Source organism: Agelaius phoeniceus, chromosome 3 (genome assembly GCF_051311805.1).
Source record: "Agelaius phoeniceus isolate bAgePho1 chromosome 3, bAgePho1.hap1, whole genome shotgun sequence".
Lineage (NCBI taxonomy): Eukaryota > Metazoa > Chordata > Aves > Passeriformes > Icteridae > Agelaius > Agelaius phoeniceus.
The window spans coordinates 59,435,059-59,455,290 of NC_135267.1; the positions used below are offsets into that span (position 1 = coordinate 59,435,059).

General features: G+C 40.3%; 1 protein-coding gene across 2 annotated transcripts in view; it reads left to right on the top strand.

Annotated features, from left to right (window-relative positions):
* MTHFD1L (methylenetetrahydrofolate dehydrogenase (NADP+ dependent) 1 like) overlaps window positions 1-20,232 on the top strand; it is a 146,443-nt gene that overhangs the window by 85,562 nt on the left and 40,649 nt on the right. For both annotated transcript variants that reach the window (XM_054629189.2, XM_077175375.1), the window contains 2 exons: window positions 10,803-10,910; window positions 12,343-12,495. In XM_054629189.2, the coding sequence (XP_054485164.1) occupies window positions 10,803-10,910; window positions 12,343-12,495 (261 nt within the window). The remainder of the gene's footprint in view (window positions 1-10,802; window positions 10,911-12,342; window positions 12,496-20,232) is intronic.

The following is a 20,232-nucleotide window of genomic DNA, read 5'->3' on the forward strand; positions in this document are numbered from 1 at the left end:
AGTACTAACCCCTGCCCTGACAGAATAGATGGAAATGAGTTGGGAATATTGGTGCTGCAGCATGTATTCAAGGCATTTTGCCCATGCAGCAATTTTACAGCTGACAAATGGACAATGTATAAGCCTTTCTAAGTTTGTCTCTACTGAGATGCTCTGAAAACTGAAGCTGTCATCTTATGGGGCTTGTGTAATAAAATGGGGAAAAAAATTCTTTGAGAAATACTTGTTACAGTTTTCCTCACTGGACAATTGTGTTAGAGGGATCGTGCATTAACCTTTGACAAGGCTCATACCAAAGCTCTGGTGTTACTATCCACTGTGTAGCTTACAATCTGGTGGTTCAAGTGAGTAAAAAGGATTGGTAGGGGTGGATTCTGCCTATAAAGAAAATCAGATTGATTTCCACTTTAATGTCTTTCCCAGACACATCGTTTTATGCTGTGTTGCATAAGCAGCATGAGCACAAAGGGAATGAATCACATCTTTACATCAACTCAGTATCCTGTAACTTCACACAAGTACTCTAAGCCTCAAAAATACGTTGAAGGGATTTTATAAAAACATATAAAGATTTTTAAATACTGTAAAAAAGTACATTCAGGCCAACAAAAACAGTGAAGTATAAAGTTCAGGCTTCTGTTTCATCCTTAGTGTGCAAAGGATGGGAATTGAAGCAGCTGGAAGTAGGAGAGTGAAACAGCAATGCTGCCACTTTTACAGTATGTAGGTCAATTGGTTACTAGGCTCACAGAGAAGTGAAGGAAAGCCACCTCTCCCAAATAAGCCTGCCCTGGTTTTTTTTTTTTTTTTGGGTTGTTGTAGCAATTTTGAGGTGTGCTTTCTGCTGTTCAAAGGGGTAAAATTAAGAAATTAAAGGATGATAGGAAGCAGTAAAATGGGATTCAGACAGGTTATTTCCCCCCTCATTGTGCCTAAAGGGGGTGTAAGTGAAAGGACATAGTTCCATCCCTTATCTGATTGTCAGACTTGTCCAGTTACTTGAATAATATTAAATCCTGGTTGCCTCAAGTTACACAGGATTTACTGTGGTTGGGGTTTTTTTCTGTTTTCTTTCCCTTTTGGAAGGTCAAAGAGGGGAAATACTCTGCTTAAAACCACTACCACTTCATTCATATACCTGTCTGTCTTCATGAGATTGCTCTACAGTTCCCTTTACTCCACGTCCCCATTTAATCCTGTGATGTCTATGCACCTTGTTTTCCTGTTGGAAAACTTCATCAGAATTTGCTTCCAGAACTGGCTATAATTAGAAAAATTTCCAACAGCACAGACCACTGTAGCTGTAACAGATTCATTCAATATTTTGATCTTTTGTTAGAAAACAACACCCAGGGTATTTTAAAAAAAAAGCTTCAAACCCTTATATGTAAAACTGGTTTATATCCTTTCCTTCTAGTTCAAACAAACTTTGCAGTAAGCTATCTTATTAGTGTGCAGTCAGACATATACTTAGAAGATAGCCCATGTCAAGTGGGCTCTCTTTATTTCATTTTTTTTCCAAATGCTTTAATCTCTGTAGTGCTTTATGAAATATCCAAATATATCTTTAAAAACAAAAGCTTCCTTGAAGGGTGTTTTCAAATGTGTATAGCGTGAAAAGAACACTAGAAGAAAGTATTTTCTAGATCTGTCAAATGCTGGTTAAAAGTTGAGGATCAGATGTTTTTTCTGAAGTATCTTTATACATTTTTACCATCTTGTCCAGTGAAACCTGAGCATGTGCCAAATGAGCAATTTTGGACACTGGACACAACACAGTTGTGTGAGTTCAGGACTCAGGCTCTGCTCCTGTTCAGTATCATAGCAAGCCAGTCTAAGTAGAAGACTGTGCTCATTTTATTCCTTGAAGCATCTGATTTGGTCTCTTTAAACTTCCTTGAGAGTCATTCCATGACATACTCTTCTATACTCCCACTTTTAGATGGCTTTTTAGGTTCTCTTTATTTGTTTCTCTAAGCAGGCAATTTTTTTTTCTATCCTAGTGGCAGCTGCTTGTAGTTTGACATTTTTTTAGTTTTGATTATAGCAAGGATTTGTTGGACGTTTGGTATGAGATGAACAAATATTTTTGGGGGCTTCCAATGAGAACAGAATACCTCATATATGGTTTTGGGAGTGCATATGTGTGGCAGTCATTTCGTGGACAAATACAAGACATGACCTATGACAAGTAAATCCTGCGCCATCTCCACTGTAAAAGTGTAAGAAGAGGACAGAAACAGAGTAGCCTGAAATACTTACAGTATTAGGAATTGCACAGGTCAGGGGGATTGGTTCAGGAGCTACAATGAGTTTTCATATCATAGACTTCAGAGTTTATAACATAGCTTAAAATATTATTGGCAGTAATTGAAGTAAATTCTATGTCATGGTGTGGTTTTAGTATGGATTTTTGCCCCCTCTGCACAATAATCTCTATTAAGTTACTGTTGAGTTGGTTTCTTGCAGAGTGTTTCTCTTCAGTGTTTGAAGGATGGGTTTGTTTAAAAGGCCTCCTGAACTCTTTGTGAAATCATCTGTGGAGGTTTATTTTAATATATGTTCTTGCTACATATGGAAAATATCAAAATATCAATCCTCTTATCGCTGTTGACTTCCCTTCTGGGTTCAGTTTTCTTGAAGTATGGGTCTTTAAGTTGCAGCAGAAAGCTATTACTCAAAATAAAGTTGACTGAACCATTAAAAGTAAGTTTAGATAAGTAGGGGGAGGAAAGGAGAGGATGGAAACGCATCCCGTTCCCAAATTTCCCTGGCTCCAGTGCCTGTTCTTGATCAGGAGAAGGGGGAAGCTGTGTTCCTCACTAATGCATGCCTGCTGAGTGACCTGCCTTCACTCTCCTGGTCTCCTCTCTTCTGCTGTGGTGAGCTCTCCCTTGCCTTAGAGCAGCCCTCCTCAGCCTGGCATGGGAAGAATAGCTCTGAGAAAGGCAGGCGTTGGGTTTTAAAGAGATCCATTGCCCCGTCCTGCAAGCAGCTGGAGTGGAGTGGGCACTGGGGAGATGGAAGAAAGGAGAAGGACAGACATTTGGCATGAGGCAGGATCAGCACATCTGGCTGGTCAGTGAGTTAGCACTGTCCTCTTAAAAGAATGACATGGTAACCTGACAAATATTATTGCAGAGCCTCAAATCACCAGATTTATGCTGGCGCTGCACTGGAAAACTAAATTGGAGACTCTAAAAGTCACAAATGGGAGGGAAGGGGTTGTTCCAGCTTCCAAATTTGTCAGATGACAACTTTTTTTGACAGTGCTATGCCTTTAGGTAATATTGTGACAAATGAAAATATTTCCAGGTTATACAGTGAAAGTTGATTGCACAAATATTTTGGCAGGGTGCAGTGCATTGCCTGGCCAGCCTGCAGGACAAAGGAGAGCTTTCTTAGCTTGGGACCATCCACTGGGAGCAAGGTTGAGTAGCAGCACTTCTCAGAGAGGCATTCAAGCAGTTAGCAGCCTCAGCCCTGGTGTTTTTCTTCCCCTGCTGGGAGCATAATAATAGTTTGGGCAAATCTGGAGCATCTGAGTCCGGAGTTTTGTCTGCCCCTGCCTCTGTTCTGCTGTGGCAGTATGGTGTGGGCTGTCACTTATCTCATTCCCTCCAGTCTTTGCTTCAGCTGTCACAGACAATGGATCACTCAGTGGGGTCTAAGGGTAGCATGGAAACAGAGAAAACTGCCAGCAGCTGTTCTCTGTGCATTATTTTCTCTTCAATCCATGGTCTCCCAAAGCAAGAATGAGCTGTGAGTGATGGAGGAGGAAGAGCCCCATCAGTGGAGGACAAGGCTCCTTGGTGCATGTACTGCAAGAGGAGGAGCAGCTCAAAGAGGAAGGCACAGTCAAGAAGGGCTCATTGGGGCCTGTGGTTTGAGGCTACCAACCTGCAGAGGGTTTCTTATTGTGTGTAAACAGGAGTATTTTCTGCTTCCTCTACTAATATCATGGAACTGCTAAGCCAGGAAAGCCATCCATTGTGCATCTGCTGTCAGAGCAGCCCAGCAGACCTCTGCTCATTTGTCCAGGAAGCAAATAGCTTCTGTGTTGTTCTCTATACAGCACAGAGTTCAGTCATGTATGGACCTAATGGAAAGTCCTTAAGTACTGCTGGGGTGGGAATAAATGAAATTATCCTTACTGAAACTTTTCCTAATAATTGATGGCAATCATTTCTCATCCTGAAATGCAGGCTGTGCTGCCCTGCACCCTATACTGAGCTTGAAACTATTTCCCCCCTCCCTTCTACTGCCAGTAAGACATCTAGCAATGAAGCCACATTAAAGAGGAATTCCATAGGTCTGTACCACCCACTCCTCCCACTCCCATCAAAGAGATTTCTCTGGAGTCTGGACACTTGTTTCACTGAATTGGGTATTCTAGGGTTGGAAGCTGTCTTTCTGCCACTCCATGTCTTTATTTGTGGATGTAGGCTCTTGACAGCCCTGTACTTTCATGTTTGTTTTCATTATTTCCCTATTCTTTGCTTAGAACAATTTTCTTACACACAGCTGGAATTTCAAAGTTGGGGAAATGGAAAATAAATCTCCAAGGCCACAGGCTTAGGTGTTGATTCACAAACTGTTTAGCTTGACTGAAAATGCTTTTCCACTAATTAAAAAAACCAACTCTTGTCCTGTGCCAGCAAAGGAAGAGGAGTGCTAAAGACTTGGAAATCCTTTTGTCAGCCACAGATCTTCTGGAACCAGAATATACGGATACTTTAATAAATGTGTTTTTATTTTATCCAAGGGAAAAGCTAGAAGTAGGAGTTTGAATGTGCAGAGTCAGCTATTGTTTTAGCACTGCACTCTGTCACCCCACACAGCACCTTCAGCCATACTCCCATCATGTTTTCATTTGGCAGCCTTCCCAAGAAGAGGAATGAGTGATGTCTGCATACTGTTTCACTTAGCCAGCCAGCGATTCTTCTTTATTGCTTTCAGTGAATGTGTAAGTTTAAAAAAAAAAGTGCCACTGCCTTGCATTTCAAATTATATTAAGAATTTCTGCTAAAACACAAACAGCTTAGTAACAGTGAGCCCAGAGGTTCTCACCTTATAATTAAACTGGTGATGTCATAGTTAAAAATAAGCATTGAGACTAAAGTGAATGTTTGAGATACTTGAAGTATTAGATGTGTAAGTTACAAATAAATAGTGCTTTTGTATATTTTTGGTTAAATGCATGTTTTTTCAACAGAATCACAGTTCTGTTGGAGAATAAAGTAGTTTTAAGTGTTTATGTTGTATAAATGGGAAGGGATCCTGTCAGACAGTGCTGCACTGATGGGTATTCACTTATGGTACTCAATTTAAACTAGACTAGGGCTTCTCTTGGAAGTGGGACTTACCTGCAACCTAGTGGAATGTAGTATGACTAGGGACTCACTGCTGTTGTCTCTGGCTTTACAGAGATGTGTTCTGTTGGTGAGGAAGTCAGGAGGATATTTAAAAGCAGAAGAAATTAAGGAGGAAGGAAATAGGGGTTGTTTTCAGCAGTCTCAGGGACTGGCTGTGGGGAGTTAAAAAGATTAACTCTTTTCTCCAGTAGGTGAAGAGCTTAAAGAGTCAGGTGTCCAAATTAGGATGCAAAAATGGAAATCTTGAGCATAGTCTCAGACCAGATGCTTGGTAATATGCATGCTTTGTTTCACTTAATACTGACTTCTGGCAGTGAGACTGATTTCAGGAATCCCAGCCAAGGTGTGTGTCCCTGCCCCAGCTCACTTTTTCTGCTGGTACATTTCAGTGCTCAGATTTGAACAGTTTGAGCAATTCTTCCTGCTGCACATGAGCTTTGCCTTTATGATAAGGTGGATGTGTGAACTGATATGGGGTTGCAATAGGGTTTTTTCCCTGGGCTATGTTTTAGCCAGGCTGACTGTCTCTGGTATGTGCAGCTGCACAAACAGCGCTGCTGCCTCGGTTGCACTGGCACTTGGGTGAGTGTGAGCAGCAGAGGATACAAGGGTGAAAGGAAGATCTATTGTAGCTGGTCTGCTGTCCATGGAAATCCTTATCAAGCCCTACATGAAAAACAGAAAATCTGAAGTCAGCTGTTAGAAGTGAAGGAAGAGATGAAGGAAATGTGAGAAAAGGTTAGCAGAAATTAAGCACTAATAAATTATGTTTTAGTGAAAACATTGCTGTCAATAGTAAGGGAAGAAAGAAGATTTTGTAATAAGCACCACCACTTGGCACTAATATCATGTGTTGCAAGTGAGATGGACTGGAAGTGGCAGTATGGCTGGATGATAACACTGTGTGTTATCAGTGTTATCGGTGTGATTCAGTTTAGATACTCCAAACAATCCTGGGAATGACAGGCTCTCACCTTTATCAGTGCTGATTTCATGGTTTAATTATTCTCTGTCAAGTAATGAAATGTACAGGTACATATATACTGTTTTTGTGAAAGCAGTTTGTGCTTTAGCACTTGTTATACTTTAGCCTAGGAGATAATCTCATTTATGGTGTGGGTGCTTGGCAGCCTCAGCAAGCATGTGTGTTTGTGCTTGCCTGAAAAGCAGCATATGGCTTTGGTAGCTCTAAATGTGTGAGATTTCAGAAGTGAACATTCTCTCTGGCAGGAGTGGCAAGATTGGTTGTTTCTGAGAGAATCCTAATGAATTGTCTGCAGATATTTGTATTGTGTGGCCCTGAAGCATCCTCTTATATTCAATGTAAATTTACATAAGTATTTTATGACATCATTTTCTCAGGAAGCTGAAATTGAATTTGGAACGAATTCTCTGAAGCTGCCATAATTCCTTCAGCAGTGGTACTGATAGGTAGTTGCATATCTATAAAAGTCAGGTTGTATCCAAATCTATAGTGTCTATTGTCTATCTGTCACCTAATCTTCACCTAAATCTACTTAGTTGTGCAACAGTCACAACTTTACATAAGGGAACTGAGAAGAGGGACAGCTTTTATTGCTGAACATAAATCATTCATGCTTTTGACACCCTAGACATTTTACAGCTTTCCTTCTCACCCTAGCTCTCCAGGTGGCAGAGGTGCTGTGGAATCAAGTTGTTGTTGATATGGGTGCATCAACAGTCCCCATTAAGAATTTTAATCCTCCTTTCCTTAAGACTCTTCTGGTGATGGCCTGCAAGTGGTTGCATCAGCACAGCTAAGGGTGCAGCACTGGAGTTTGCCAGTGGGAATGAACAACCAGTTCAGGAAATTCCTAAGGCCATTGTAAAAAATTCTCAGACGAAAGAAAAAGTGAGAGATGGTGTCCTACTTCTGGCTGGACAGGGTTAATTTTTTGCAGCAGTACAAAGGGGGCAGACCAGGAGGTTATTCTATACAATGTCACATCATGGGGGCAGGGGAAAAGGAGTTGCTTCCTGGGAGAAGGAATTCCTGGAGAGTCTTGGTGGGGACACCAAGAATTGGAGAGTACCATTCCCAAACCACAGCAGATGTGAAATTACTCTTTTTTTTTAAGTATCTGAGATATGTGGTTTCTGCTGGCAGACATTTGACCAAAGTATATAAGGCACAAACAGGTAGTTCACGTGATTTTTTTTTATAGGTAAGTCTGGTATCAGGTGGAGCAAAAATCCAGCATAAAATCCCCTAATGATTTATCTACTTGTGCAGTAGGGGTTTAACTTTTCAGCCCCCTTCTCCATGTGAATTAGTATTGTTGCTACATACAGTGGATGTCTTTGCCCATCAGTGAGGCTATTTTGATAGTGAAGTGCTGAATAATCAACAGTTTTTTTGAAAACCTAAAGCTAAACAAGTGTCTTGTAAATCCAGGCTTCTGCTATGTAAAATGCCTCTTGAACAAGTAGAACTTCTTTTCTGTTAAAATAACATTATGGCACTTTCGAGCAAAATTGATTTTTATTTCCTGTGTAAAGCATTGGTGTTTTTTTTAGTTTGGAAAACATTTCTTTAAATTAAAATGAAGTTTCCTAGCAGTATTATTTGATAATGGAAACACAGGAAACTTTTTCGCTTGAAATGCCCTGATACACTGTGATTCTAAATAGATAATGCTTTAAAAATCACAATAAATTACGAAAAAAAATCACAATAAATCACAATAAATACTAGGAAACAGGTGGATCCTTACCATGGTGTAGTGTACTCCTTTCCCTACTCCTGAAACTTCAGGAAGGAAGCATATCTTAGAGTGTGCATGTGCATGGGCTATGTTGATGTCCATAGCACATCTGTGCCTTCCTGCCGGTTTCTGTCTCAGTTTGGCTCAGCCAAGACTGATCTTGCCTCTGCTGAGGCTCAAACTCTCCTCTGACACCATGCACACATTGTCTCACCTGTTTGTGTGAGCATGCCTGGCAAGAACATGACAGGCTCAGGAAACCACTTTTTTTTTGCTATTCACATTCCCACAACCCCTTCCTCATTGATGATTCTTCTGAGGTTACATTTGCAAAATTCGAGGTGTGGGTAGTGACCCAAAAAGTATCTGAAATTCTGGTTAAAGAAAAAACAAACCAGGAAAAAACCACAAACCATAATTCCACAGGGATATGGTTTGACTGTCCAGCTCAGACTCAGCCATGCAACACTGCACATATCCCAGGAGAAGCAAAGTGCCACCACTGTCATTAAAGCATTCTCCTCTGATATTATCCAGAGCCCTGCGGGGTTTCTTTGGAAAATACAGCTGTGGTCATTGGAAGGGGGCTGAAGGCGCAGTAGTTATACTGCTGTCAAATTAGTTTAAAATGTTTTGACACAAATGCAAGTTGAATCTAAATGTCCACCTCCATCTCAGTGAATTTACTGAGGTTTAAGCAGAAAGCTGTTAGTTTCCATGTTGGCCTGCTGACAACAAGGAATGGAATTCCTTTTGCCTTTCCATTTGCCATTGCTGTTAGTCCTTTACTGCAAGCAAACAGCACCCAGAAGTCAAATTAGCAGACATGTTTTGCATTTCTCCCACTGTGTTGAAAACTGCCATGGATATGAACGTACTTAATAATCACCCTGAGACAAATTTCATCTTGTGATGGCTGTCCATGACACTAAATATTCCATTCAGCTTGCTGCTGCCAGGAATTATACCCAGGATATTTGCAATGTGCTGTCTCCAGTCCTGATTAGATTTTCCTGCACTGCTTAGATTCCTGTAAAAAGCCTGATGTTGGGAAAGTGACATTATTCCACCCAATTAAGGTGCAGTAATTGTATCGTGAGCATGTTCAGAAAGTGCCTTGTGAAGCTTCTTTAAACCTGTCTTTGTAATTTCAGATCTGAGGGGGAATTTTATCTGAGCCTTAGTAGCTTTTAACTGCCTTACATTTAAGGTACTTGGAAGTCTGGAGAGATTCTTTTCTTGTGATACCTCTGTTACTGAAGTTCTTTATTAATGTAAGCTTTAATTTTTCTAAAATTAATCATAAATACAAAAAAGATTGGCCTGACACAAACCTTTCAACTGGTGTATCTTTGCAGAAAAAGAACTACTTCCAGACAGGTATTGCAAAAATATGGTTAACTATGGAACTTCCTATAAATGCATCAGATAGGGTTCATTATTCACAAATTAATTAATTTCTTGCCTTTGTTAGAATAAAATGATACACTTCTATTTTGTGTCCTGGTGCTTTTTGTATTGCTTTTTGGATTGTATTTGTATTACCAAGTCTTCTTCCCCAAGTGATTATCTCTCTAGACTTTGTTTAGCACTTATTCCACGGGTGTTGTTAATTAAATATTCTACAAGTTACTGATGAGATATTCCCTTTAATATTGCACACATCTCTGGCCATCTATAGTGAGCACAGAATTATCTGAACTCATGGTAAGATCCCTCCTCTGTCATCCTGTTCCTATTGAAAGAAGTCAGAGAATGGCTTGTTTAAAATAGGCCAGAGGAGTCACAATTGCTGTCTTCTGGGTCATTAAAAACAAAAGGAAAGAGAACAAGGAAATAGGAAAGAGTTGTTTACTCTAAATACACAAAAATGATGGCACAAAAAGTAAATGCCTGATCTGACCACAAAAACCTGTTTCTTGAAAATATGTTAAGGGTTTTGTAACAGATTGAATGTGAGAGTCTGCCTCTGCCTTCAAATAGAACTGTGAAGACAGAACTTGTTCAGTTTGAGCTGAATAACATGATGTGACTACTCTTGGAGACTGGCATTAAACTTAGTGACTTGGGGTTTCAAAATGAATTCTAGAATTCTTTCATATTATTTTTTCAAGTGTCCAAAGTGCTTTACAATATCAAAGCTACAATTAAAAATATGCCTGTTAGAAAGGACGGGAGGTAAGAATAATAATAATGAAAGAAAATCACAATCAAAGGAGCAGTGATCAGGAATTTTCTGCTACAATTCCTCACTTCTCAGGGGAACCTTCCCTGGCTGCCTCCTACCTTGCCTTGTCTACTCATGTAGGTTATCTTTATTCTGAAATGAAACTCTTCTGTCTAGTGATCCCTGTTAACCCAGTGGAGATTGAGGTGCAGGTTATCTCTTCACTCTCATAACTAGATGGCAGTAATTTTCTCCCTCCACTTCAGGTGAGCATAAGTTCATGTTGTCTACTCTGTAAGGCAAAAATTGTGCAGCTTCCAAATGATGGAGTAGCTGAAATCACAGCTGTTAGTTCATGTACCTGTAGCTGTGTATCATACGCATCACCACTGCTCCTTACTTGTTCTTGTGCTTTAGCAAGCCTGTTTAACAGGGATGAATATAGATGAGAGATTCAGAGACCTCACTCAGCAAACAAGATCCTAGTTTCTCTTGGCCAATGTTCATCCTTGTATTGTTTCCTTGTCTCTGCAGCTTCCTATTGTTGAAAAAATAAGGATCATTGCTCAGAAGGTGTATGGAGCTCAGGATATCGAGTTGTCTCCTGCTGCCCAGTCTCAGGTTGATCGTTACACCCGGCAGGTAAGAGCACCAGGGAATTGTGCAGGCAGGTACCTGTTGGATGTGAGTCTTGGGAAACCTCAGGGTGTAAATGTTCTCAGACTGGAGTGTTAAGTCAAGCTTTGCTGAAAGGCATGAGCTTACCCATGGTGGTGAACTGTGGAGGTCAGTATGGGTTGGTTTGGATTTGGTAGAACAGAATGGTTTTAACCTTGAAGGCCATCTCCTGTGAGATATGAATGGAGTTCAGAATACTTCTGAGATTGTCCATGAAACTGTACTTTCTGTGCAGTTTGGGTTACTCTCCTAAACCTGACAACTGTGTATCTGCAAAAGTTGCTGCTAGCAAATGTAACCAATTTTAGCATGAGAGTGTTCATTTCTACCTTCAAAAAAGAGTTTGCAAACACAGTAAGACCTGTGCACAGCTATACACATTGATAATAAAGGTCCCAATATTTGTAAAATCTTCTGATTTCTTTCTGTTCCTATTACTTTCAAGGAGTTATGAATACTAGAACATGAAATACATCACCTATCCTAAAGCATGTGAGAGCATGTTACAGTTTGAAAAGTTTTGAGACCATGTGGAGAGGTGAATGTGTTTTTTGTAGTGGAATGGCTTCTGAACATAAATGTGGCTGGAGCCTTTCTGTCAGAAAATAGAAACAATATGTTATGTCCAGGAAAAATTCCAGAGTAAACTTCAGCAGCTTGGTCAGACAAGCAGAAGTCCTTGGTCAGACAGGTGGACAGCCATCTTCCCTAAAATGCAAACTTCCTGAGAATTAATTTGATTTTTCTAAATGGAAAAGAAGGTTTCTTAGTGTACTTGAAGCTAAATAATCCATGCCTTTTTTTTTTTCATCTGTGATTCTCTAATCCGTTTTTCAGTCTAAGTGTTAGTATTTTAGAAAATGTTCTTACAATGTCACCTAAAGAGTTGTCAGCACTGGGCTGCAGAGACAATTCCCTGAAGTGCTGCCTCTCCTCCTGCCCTGTTTGTAAAAGAATTGAACAGAAGAGTGGAAGGTGCCTGACTCAAGATTAATCCATAACTTGGAGATAAATTATGGGCAGGGGGAGCTGCTGAGGCACTTTTCCTGATTTTCTCCCACATTTTCAGTAATTAGTGCACTGACATTAGTGAAGGGGGTGCCATCGCCTCATGCAGGTTTTTTCTTGTTTAAAAACAAAGGAAAGGAAAGCATCATGAGCACCATCTGTGTTTACCCCCACAAAGACATTAATACCCTTAGAAAATTTTGGACTCTGAATCCTGGTGTCAAGTTGCTGTCTAACCGGGTCATTAGAGCCCAAAGGGAACTGCTGTATGAGAGGTTTCTAGAAGATACTGATAACAAAACAAAAACATAATGTGCCTTTACTGTGATTTTAAAAACATTTTCCTTTTATTTTTTTTCCTTTTTTTTTTTTTTTTTTTTTTTGTTAGGGATTTGGAAATCTTCCCATTTGCATGGCAAAGACTCACCTATCCCTCTCCCATCAGCCTGAGAGGAAGGGTGTTCCCACTGGTTTCATTTTGCCGATTAGCGATGTGCGAGCCAGCATTGGAGCTGGATTCATCTACCCTCTGGTAGGAACGGTGAGTGCAAAGCATTCCACTCATTAACTCCCCTTTCACCCAGCTTGACAGGGAAGTGCATTTCCTGTTTGCCTCTAAAAATAAATGTGTAGAACCATGTGAGTTCTTGCTTTTGTGTGATAATCTTATCCTCAAACTTTATGTAGATCTGCATTGATAGGAAAAGATAATCAAGAAAATGCAATGTCATATAAGAGCTTTGACTGTCAGGTCTGAGAGAATGGCTCTTGCTGTTGTTTCTGTTGCTGTTGTTTGTAGGTTAGTCTAGGGTATTTAGGCACCCTAATGCCACAGAAAAATTAATTTACTTGTCGTTGCCTTTTCTTATTCAAATTGTAGCCTGTAAACAACTAGCTAGATATTATTCTAAATTTTAAATCTTTTATCCATCATTACAAACCATTTCAATGCATTTAGATTGAAGGAATTGTGTTGGGGAATAGAGTATGCTTAAAATAATTGCTCTTCAGCTGATGAGCCTGCTCTGCTCCCAATCTTTATGAACATCACTAGTGGTGCTGTAAAAGTAAGTTATGGTGGGAAGGGGTAGATTTTTAACTGCAGAAGTAATAGCACATTCCTTCTCCTTTATTAGAGATTTAAGCAATGAGGTGATAAAAAGAGGCAATCATCATCCTTTCTTCCTATCCTTCCTTACAAGTACAGACTCAGATTAGGAAGCTCCTGATATTTCTTCCCTTGCAGGCCTTATCGAAATAGCTGAGAAGTGAGTTGGCTCATGCCTTCTGCCAACCACGTACATCTTAATCCAAGCAGCAGTTGAACTGCATCTGACATCTCCTAGCTGGAGTTATTACTTACACATAGCTGATTCATGGGATGGTGCTGGAGAAGGGATGTAAAAGCCATTGCGTTTCCGGAAAGAGTACTCTCCCAATGTTATCTCATCTTCCCAGAGCACGGCCTGATTTCCTTGTGCAGCAGTACACTTAGGAAAGGTTGAAAGTTTCTAATCTATTGTCCTGAATTCCCTCCAAAACAATCAAGTGTTTGAAATGAGGAAGGAAGTACTTTTTGACCAGGAGGGTTCCTGGAGTTCAGGAAACTGTGTCACTTTAAGTCACTGGACTTGGGGATACGCTTTCCTTCTGCATGACCACATTATGCACATCCTCCAGAAGCAGAGCACAGCTGTGTATTTAAATTGTGTAAGACCAAATTCCAGTTACTGGTGACAGGGTTAAAATTTGTCAGAACTTCTAGTATCTCCTTCATGGCCTGGATTCAAGTTTGCACTGCAAGTTGTGTGTCATGAAGTTATGAGAAGGAGTGCATGTGAGTAATGGGCAACAACTAATTCAAATCCATGAGGGAGCTTTTCTGTTGGATGTCAGAATGAAATATTCTTGGGTTGAGCTTTCTGAATGAGTCACACCCTGCATGCTTTGCTATAAACTAGCTGCAGTTCGGTGTCATAAATCCATAGAAACTGTCCATAGGAGCAGTATAAACTAAACCAGTTCAAGGATTACCTCTTTCTGTTACCATTTGGAAACCAAAAAATTAAGTTCTTTTGAAGGATATTTTGTATATGAGATTTCTTTTTGGAGGAGAGTGTAAAAAGTACGTCTAAGTTAGTTAGCCTGACTTTGGTGAGAAGCAGTATTAGCCATGGAACCTCTCCCATATCCTGAGCTGGGAAGGCAGTATAGCCTGTGTTATGTATTCCAAGAGAGTTTGTAGGCGAGGTATTGTATAAACATAAGATCCCCAAGAGGTAAAAATGTAAATACATGGACATCGATCATTGGTTGTTTAGAAAAATATTGCTAATGCTCAGGAATGTAATGCTCAGGAATGTGGGACAGAACAGTTCTTGGAACCATCACAATTGCTACAAATCAGAATGAATGAATGAATTTGAATGTATTCCTAACATCGTTAACACACAGTTCTTTCTTTAGAATTAAATTTATAGCAAGAGGTCCAACTTGCTGCCTTTCAGAGTGGAGAGTTGTGAGCATCATGAAACAAACTTTTATAATGTAGTTGCACCATGACTTTTGAAACCACTTTTCTAATTTGTCGCCTTCAGATTTTTTGTGTGCGTTGTTGTCAGCAACTATGTCTTAGGGTTAGTGTTACTTTTTAAGTGGTGCAAGAAGAAATATTTTTCATGTCTAGCTTCAAAACTGAAAACCTTCCCTTGGCATTTCTCTTACAGAAAGCTATCTGATAATAGCTTCTCTTAATAAAGCTATCTGAAAATGTCTACAAGAACAAAGCAAGTATAAAAGGGCACGTCCTGAAGGCTTAGAATGGTTGGAAGTCAATGTTGTGAGTAGAGGGATTACAGAAATCCCAGTGACAGCCTATGGTGAAAAGATCCAGTCATGACAGTGGACTAGATTTCTTTATGTAGGAAAAGAAGAAGGAGCAGTACAAAATTTTTTTCCCTTCCACTGCTTGCTGGCTAATTGTATTAATGGAGAGGCTCCTTAATACCTAAGCTGCTCAGAACCTTCTTACAGCTAAGGCTTTTCTGATGGCAGGAAAAAAATGCTATTTTTCATTAAAATTGTAGTGATAATTCTGATGCTAATTAAATGTCAAACGCCATTCTCAGAGCATATTTTTTACCAGGCAAACTTCTCATATTCCAACCTGTCAGAATTGATCAGTAAAGCAGGTTGTTAAGAGTTCTGCTCCAATGTAATGGGTAAGAGCATTACAAATAAGAGAGGTAAGTACTGCTGAAAGATAATAAACTATCTACAGTGACTAGCATTTGTAGTTTAGCCTTGTCACTAGCACATGCAAAGTAATGAGATTTGTATTTATCCCAGCTCTGATACACAGTGATTTTTTTTTAAACTAAATATTTAGCATGTTGTCTTCATATTCTCTAAGCAATATTTGGTTTGTGTTATGGTTGGCTCCAGTTCCCATACAGCATGGAAGTCTTTCCAGGAAAAATGAGCTGAGTCTTATCAGAGGAAATCAGCAGTGAAACAAGAGGTGCATTTAATTAACACTGGCACAGCTTTTATCCAAGTTCTCTGAGACCATGACCCAGAGGGCTACATCACTCTCGCAGGTGGACTGTTGACATCATTGCTTGGCTTAACAGAGTGATGGCAGGAAAGCTGCTGGAGTACATGTAGGAAACCAGTGAGGTCATTCACTAGCAATGCTTGGGTGGGGAGTTATTAGATTTTTTGTAGTTTGTGTGTTTCTCTCCACACCCACCCAAAAAGCCATAGCAGTTTGGTGCTTTCTCACATTCAGCTACATTTCCATTGTTCCTTTTCATGTGAGTTGCAAGAATGCAGGAAGGTCATAGAAATAAAACCTGTTGCCTTTTGCCTTTGGGAAATGATGCTACCAAATCACTGCTGCAGGAAATAAATCAGTGTTTGAGTCACAGTGAGATTTTTAAGCATGTACTACTCCAGCCATGCACTTTCATTTCAATGGGTTAAAATTACAGGCATGGTCACTCTGAAAATATGTGGAGCCTTTGGAGTCATGGCCAGCTTCCAAATTCTCACAATGAACTGACATCCTTCAGATATCAACATATCTGAAGAAAGGTCAACCTATTACAGAAATATTTTTCTCCTCGTAGAGAAAGAAGTTCAAGTCTCTGGAGCTAGTGCTGAAACTATATCCCCTTGGAAGGAACTCTTGGGGTGACCCAGTGCAGTTTGAAATCAGTGCATGGAAAGAACAAAGCTCTAGCTCACTTGTGGGTGAGAGCCAGGACTGCCCTGCCAAAATATTACCTGGATATTGTAAGAGGGAAAAGACCTCATAAGTAAATATTTTTATTATTACTTGCAGAAGGAAAATATTGTTCCCCGTTGAATTAATTTCTTCTTTCTTAGTGGTTAGGAGCATATTAAGTTTTGAGAGTGTCTATTGAACATAAGCTGGAGTCCAGGCCACCTGAAGTGAAATTGCAGGTTTTCAGTAGTGCATGATGCTCAGATTGCCTCCAAACTGTCATTTTGTCACTTTTCTCAGGTGCTTTTATGGGACAGATGAATAATAATTGTCTGATTGCTCAACTCATCCTGGTGATCTTGTAACACAGGGTAGCATTTCAAAAACATAAATGACGGTGAGGTTTATATTTGCTTTGTAAAACATTTAGCTTACAGTTCAATTTTGTATTGTTTACAAAGGATTTAAGCTCTGCTAGGTATTCTGACCACTCTTGGTCCAAAAAATGTTCTTGGAGATGTGGCATTTGGCAAATGCCTTTGGTGTTGTATAGTTGCTGTGCTGTAGCAGTGCTCAGAACAGCTAGCTGTGAAAGCTAGGTGCTCACAGACTCTGTGGGCAGCTTTTGAGACAACTGCAAGAAGTGTGTAAGCAGTGAGAGTAAAGGAAAGCCATGAAATTCAACTCATGTAGGAAAGTAGGTTAACAATTGTTTAGTCCTAAATTGGAAATTGGTAACAGGGAAAGAAAAGCTGCCCTCTGTTAGATGCTGTGCCTTTGTATCTATCACAGTAGGTGATAGATGAGGGAGAGGGGTTTTCTGAATTACAAAGGCTGCATCATTCCTGTCCAGTGACCAGCTATGCACACATGGAAATGCTGAATGATGTTCTACTTGGGGGAAGGCTGAGGGGTTATTCAGGATAGGGTTGATGGGCTGGGGGTGACCAGATAGACATGATTGATGGCTGGAAGTGAGGGTGGGGACAATCACCTTCAGACTGTTGTGTCTAAAAGCCAAAGGCTGAGAGGTTAGTTAGTAGGCTGAGGTTAGTGTAATGGCAGGAAATCCACTTCTGGCCCTTGGTGGATTGCATGATGTGGTTGTGATGGTATTGGGCTGGCCAGAGAGGGGATGGTCTCTGTAGATGAGGCAGGAATAGTCCTAAGTGAATGATTTAGCTGAAGGGCTGAGGAAAAAAATTGTAGATTATAACGGAATGGTTTGCTTTTGCAAACATCCCACCTGTGTGTGCTATGAGGCAGTTAAAATTCAAGGATGGCAGTGTCCATTTGTGATCAGAAGATGGGAATAGAAGATTGAGGGCAGGATTGGAGAGTTGGGATTGGCTGGAAAGGAAGAAACTGAGAGTTGTACTGATGGGAAGAGATACCTGTGAAATGATTTGGAGACACATCCAAGATGTACATGGAGAACTGGAAGAGGACACTGACATAAAAGCCACAAGGGTTAAAGAGCTTGGAAGATGTTCCAAAAGCATTAGTTAAAACAATGAGATGATCTAAGATCTGGGCAGGAAGAAGTCATGTGAGTAATGAATGTAGTTACAGGAGAGCAGAACATGCCTTGCTGATGACTAAGGATTTTTTAAATTTAAGAGGAAAAGAGTAGAGTTTATCTGGCTTGAAAACATCATTATCATTTCTGTAACTTTTGAAAGGGAATAGAAAAGAATGTATTTAAACGGTAGAAATTTCCATATAGTCTGTGCGTTTACTGTTTAATTCACCTGTTTTAAAGTGATGTGGATAAGCCAGTGCTTGTTGGAAATACAGAGTAAATATACTTTGCTTTGGATCACTGTACCTCCATGCCATGGCTGTGACACAGGCATATGGTAAAATACTCTCTTACAACCTGAAACAACACCCAAAAAACCCCACAAACCAGCCTCTCTTCCTCCTCTGCAGTGTCTTGACAGATAATAAAGACAAGACACTTAGATCCTATATAGTTCATGCTGTCACTCTTGACTGCTGTTCATTTGCTAGTAAGCATTATTTAACCTACATCATAATAATGTACCATATATTGCCTCTTCTGAATGAAAGTCCATGTCCCATTGCTGGCCAGATTAAATTTGTAGTTTATTATTGCTTTATTCCACCTAATCTTACATTCCTTGAGGGCCAGCACTTTAGTTAGAGAAATGAATGAATGGTTTTCATTTGTTTTCTACCAAGAAGAAAAAAGTTTTTTAGGGGTGTGTGTGTGTTATTCAGTGAACTGAATTGCTGAAGGAAAACCTGTTTTTTTGGGACAGGATGAAATCACTAAATAACGTATCAAATAAGAAAATAGACCCTGTGGTTTGGTAAGCTATTTAACGTTTAGTTTTGATGAGATTTTTTCTTACTACAACCTCCATTTTAAGCAATTCTTGTATGACTCCTGTGAAATTATTTCTTTGTATCCAGTGTCCACTATTTTCCAAAATAATTTTCCCATCTTACCATGTCAGAGAGGTTTTTTTTATGCAAATGTTAAATGTGATTTTAAATAAAATTACTTTTTAGTGACAAAAATGAACCAAGTGTATTTCTTGTATCAATCAGGTTTCCTTGGTCATCTTTTCCAAGTATATTTATATTAAATACATCCATAGAAATGTAACGTTATGTTTAAGCTCTTAAACATGTCAGTGTTAACCTAAAGTAGTTTATCTGAATAGGTAAACTTAAAACTTATTTACAAGTACAAGAGGTGACTTTCATGTTTCACTTTAGCCAGAAAAAGTTTCAGACTGATCCCCTGAAAATGCATTTTGATGGTCTCCCATCTCTTGAGGGAATTTTACCTAACCTCCTTTGCTTTACATGTGAAAGGGCATGGAAGGCATGGTGGATCAGAGCTCAGAGCAGCTGCAGAGGAATTTCCCAAGCTGGTGTGCCAGGCTCAGGAGTGCTGGAGCAGATGTTTTCAGTTAAGAGGAGCTGACTCGGCACAGCAGCCCAGGCAGCACGGATTCACTGATCACGGGCAGTGCCTGGCCAGTGCAGACAAGTTTAAACAATGCAGGAACCAAGAGAGCTCGTTGTGCTCTGGAACAGTTTTGTTCATGGTGGTTATGAATGCCTTGCTCTCATCAGAGCTGGGAAGTTGTATGTAATGAACTCAGTGCAGCTTAGGCTTGCAGATGCCATCGGTGCAGGCAAATGGGAATCACCTGGAGTGCACATGGAGCCAAAGGCACACCTCTGGGAAGGCATCCTTTGCTCAGGGCCTTCAGGGGGCCTGGGAGTCATTAAGATCCTACCTGTGATCATAACCAGTTTGGGTATGTCTTCTCTCTGTTTCATTCCTTTGTCTCTGATTTACAGTCCATGATCCTCGGTAACAATGGATATGGCTGCATCAGTTAAGGAAAAAACAAGATGCTGATATTCCATATGGAGAGTAGGGCTCTTTAAATGATGTACATTAGCTTATTTGCTCAGGGCTTGCTTGTAACAAAGATGTATCAGTTAAAAGTGGGAAGTGCAATTTGGACAGAAGCCAGCACCAATTTTGGACAACTGCCCTTGGATTTTATGCATGACTTCAGAGAAGAAATAGGGATGTTGCAGTGGGAGTGCAGGCACATGCAAGTCTGAGCAGTTAGTGAATGCCTCTTGCTGGGTGTTCTGCAGGGCAAAGAGAGAAGCAGGTGGGTGAATCGTGGCAGCCTCTCTGTGGTGCAGCAGTGCTGCCTGCCCACCCTGGTGCCAGCCTGCAGCTCTGACCCTGCTGGTTGGCACACCTGATGTGTGTCCAGAGCAGATAAATGGGTTTGCTTTAGAGCTCATCCAATCAGCCTGGCACGTGTGGTCTTTGATCAGATGTGAAGAGCTCAAAAATCAGTGTATGGAATGCCTTGAAACAGCGGTGTTAAGGGTTAGATAATGCTATCCATGTGGAAGATGTACAGACTTAAGCATTAGAGAGGGCAGCCAGGTATTTCTTCCCCCATTCATGATATTTTGGGTGACTTGCTGTGGGAAGAGGCTGATGCTGCCAGACAGCAGAGTCACTGAATCTGATTGCTTTGG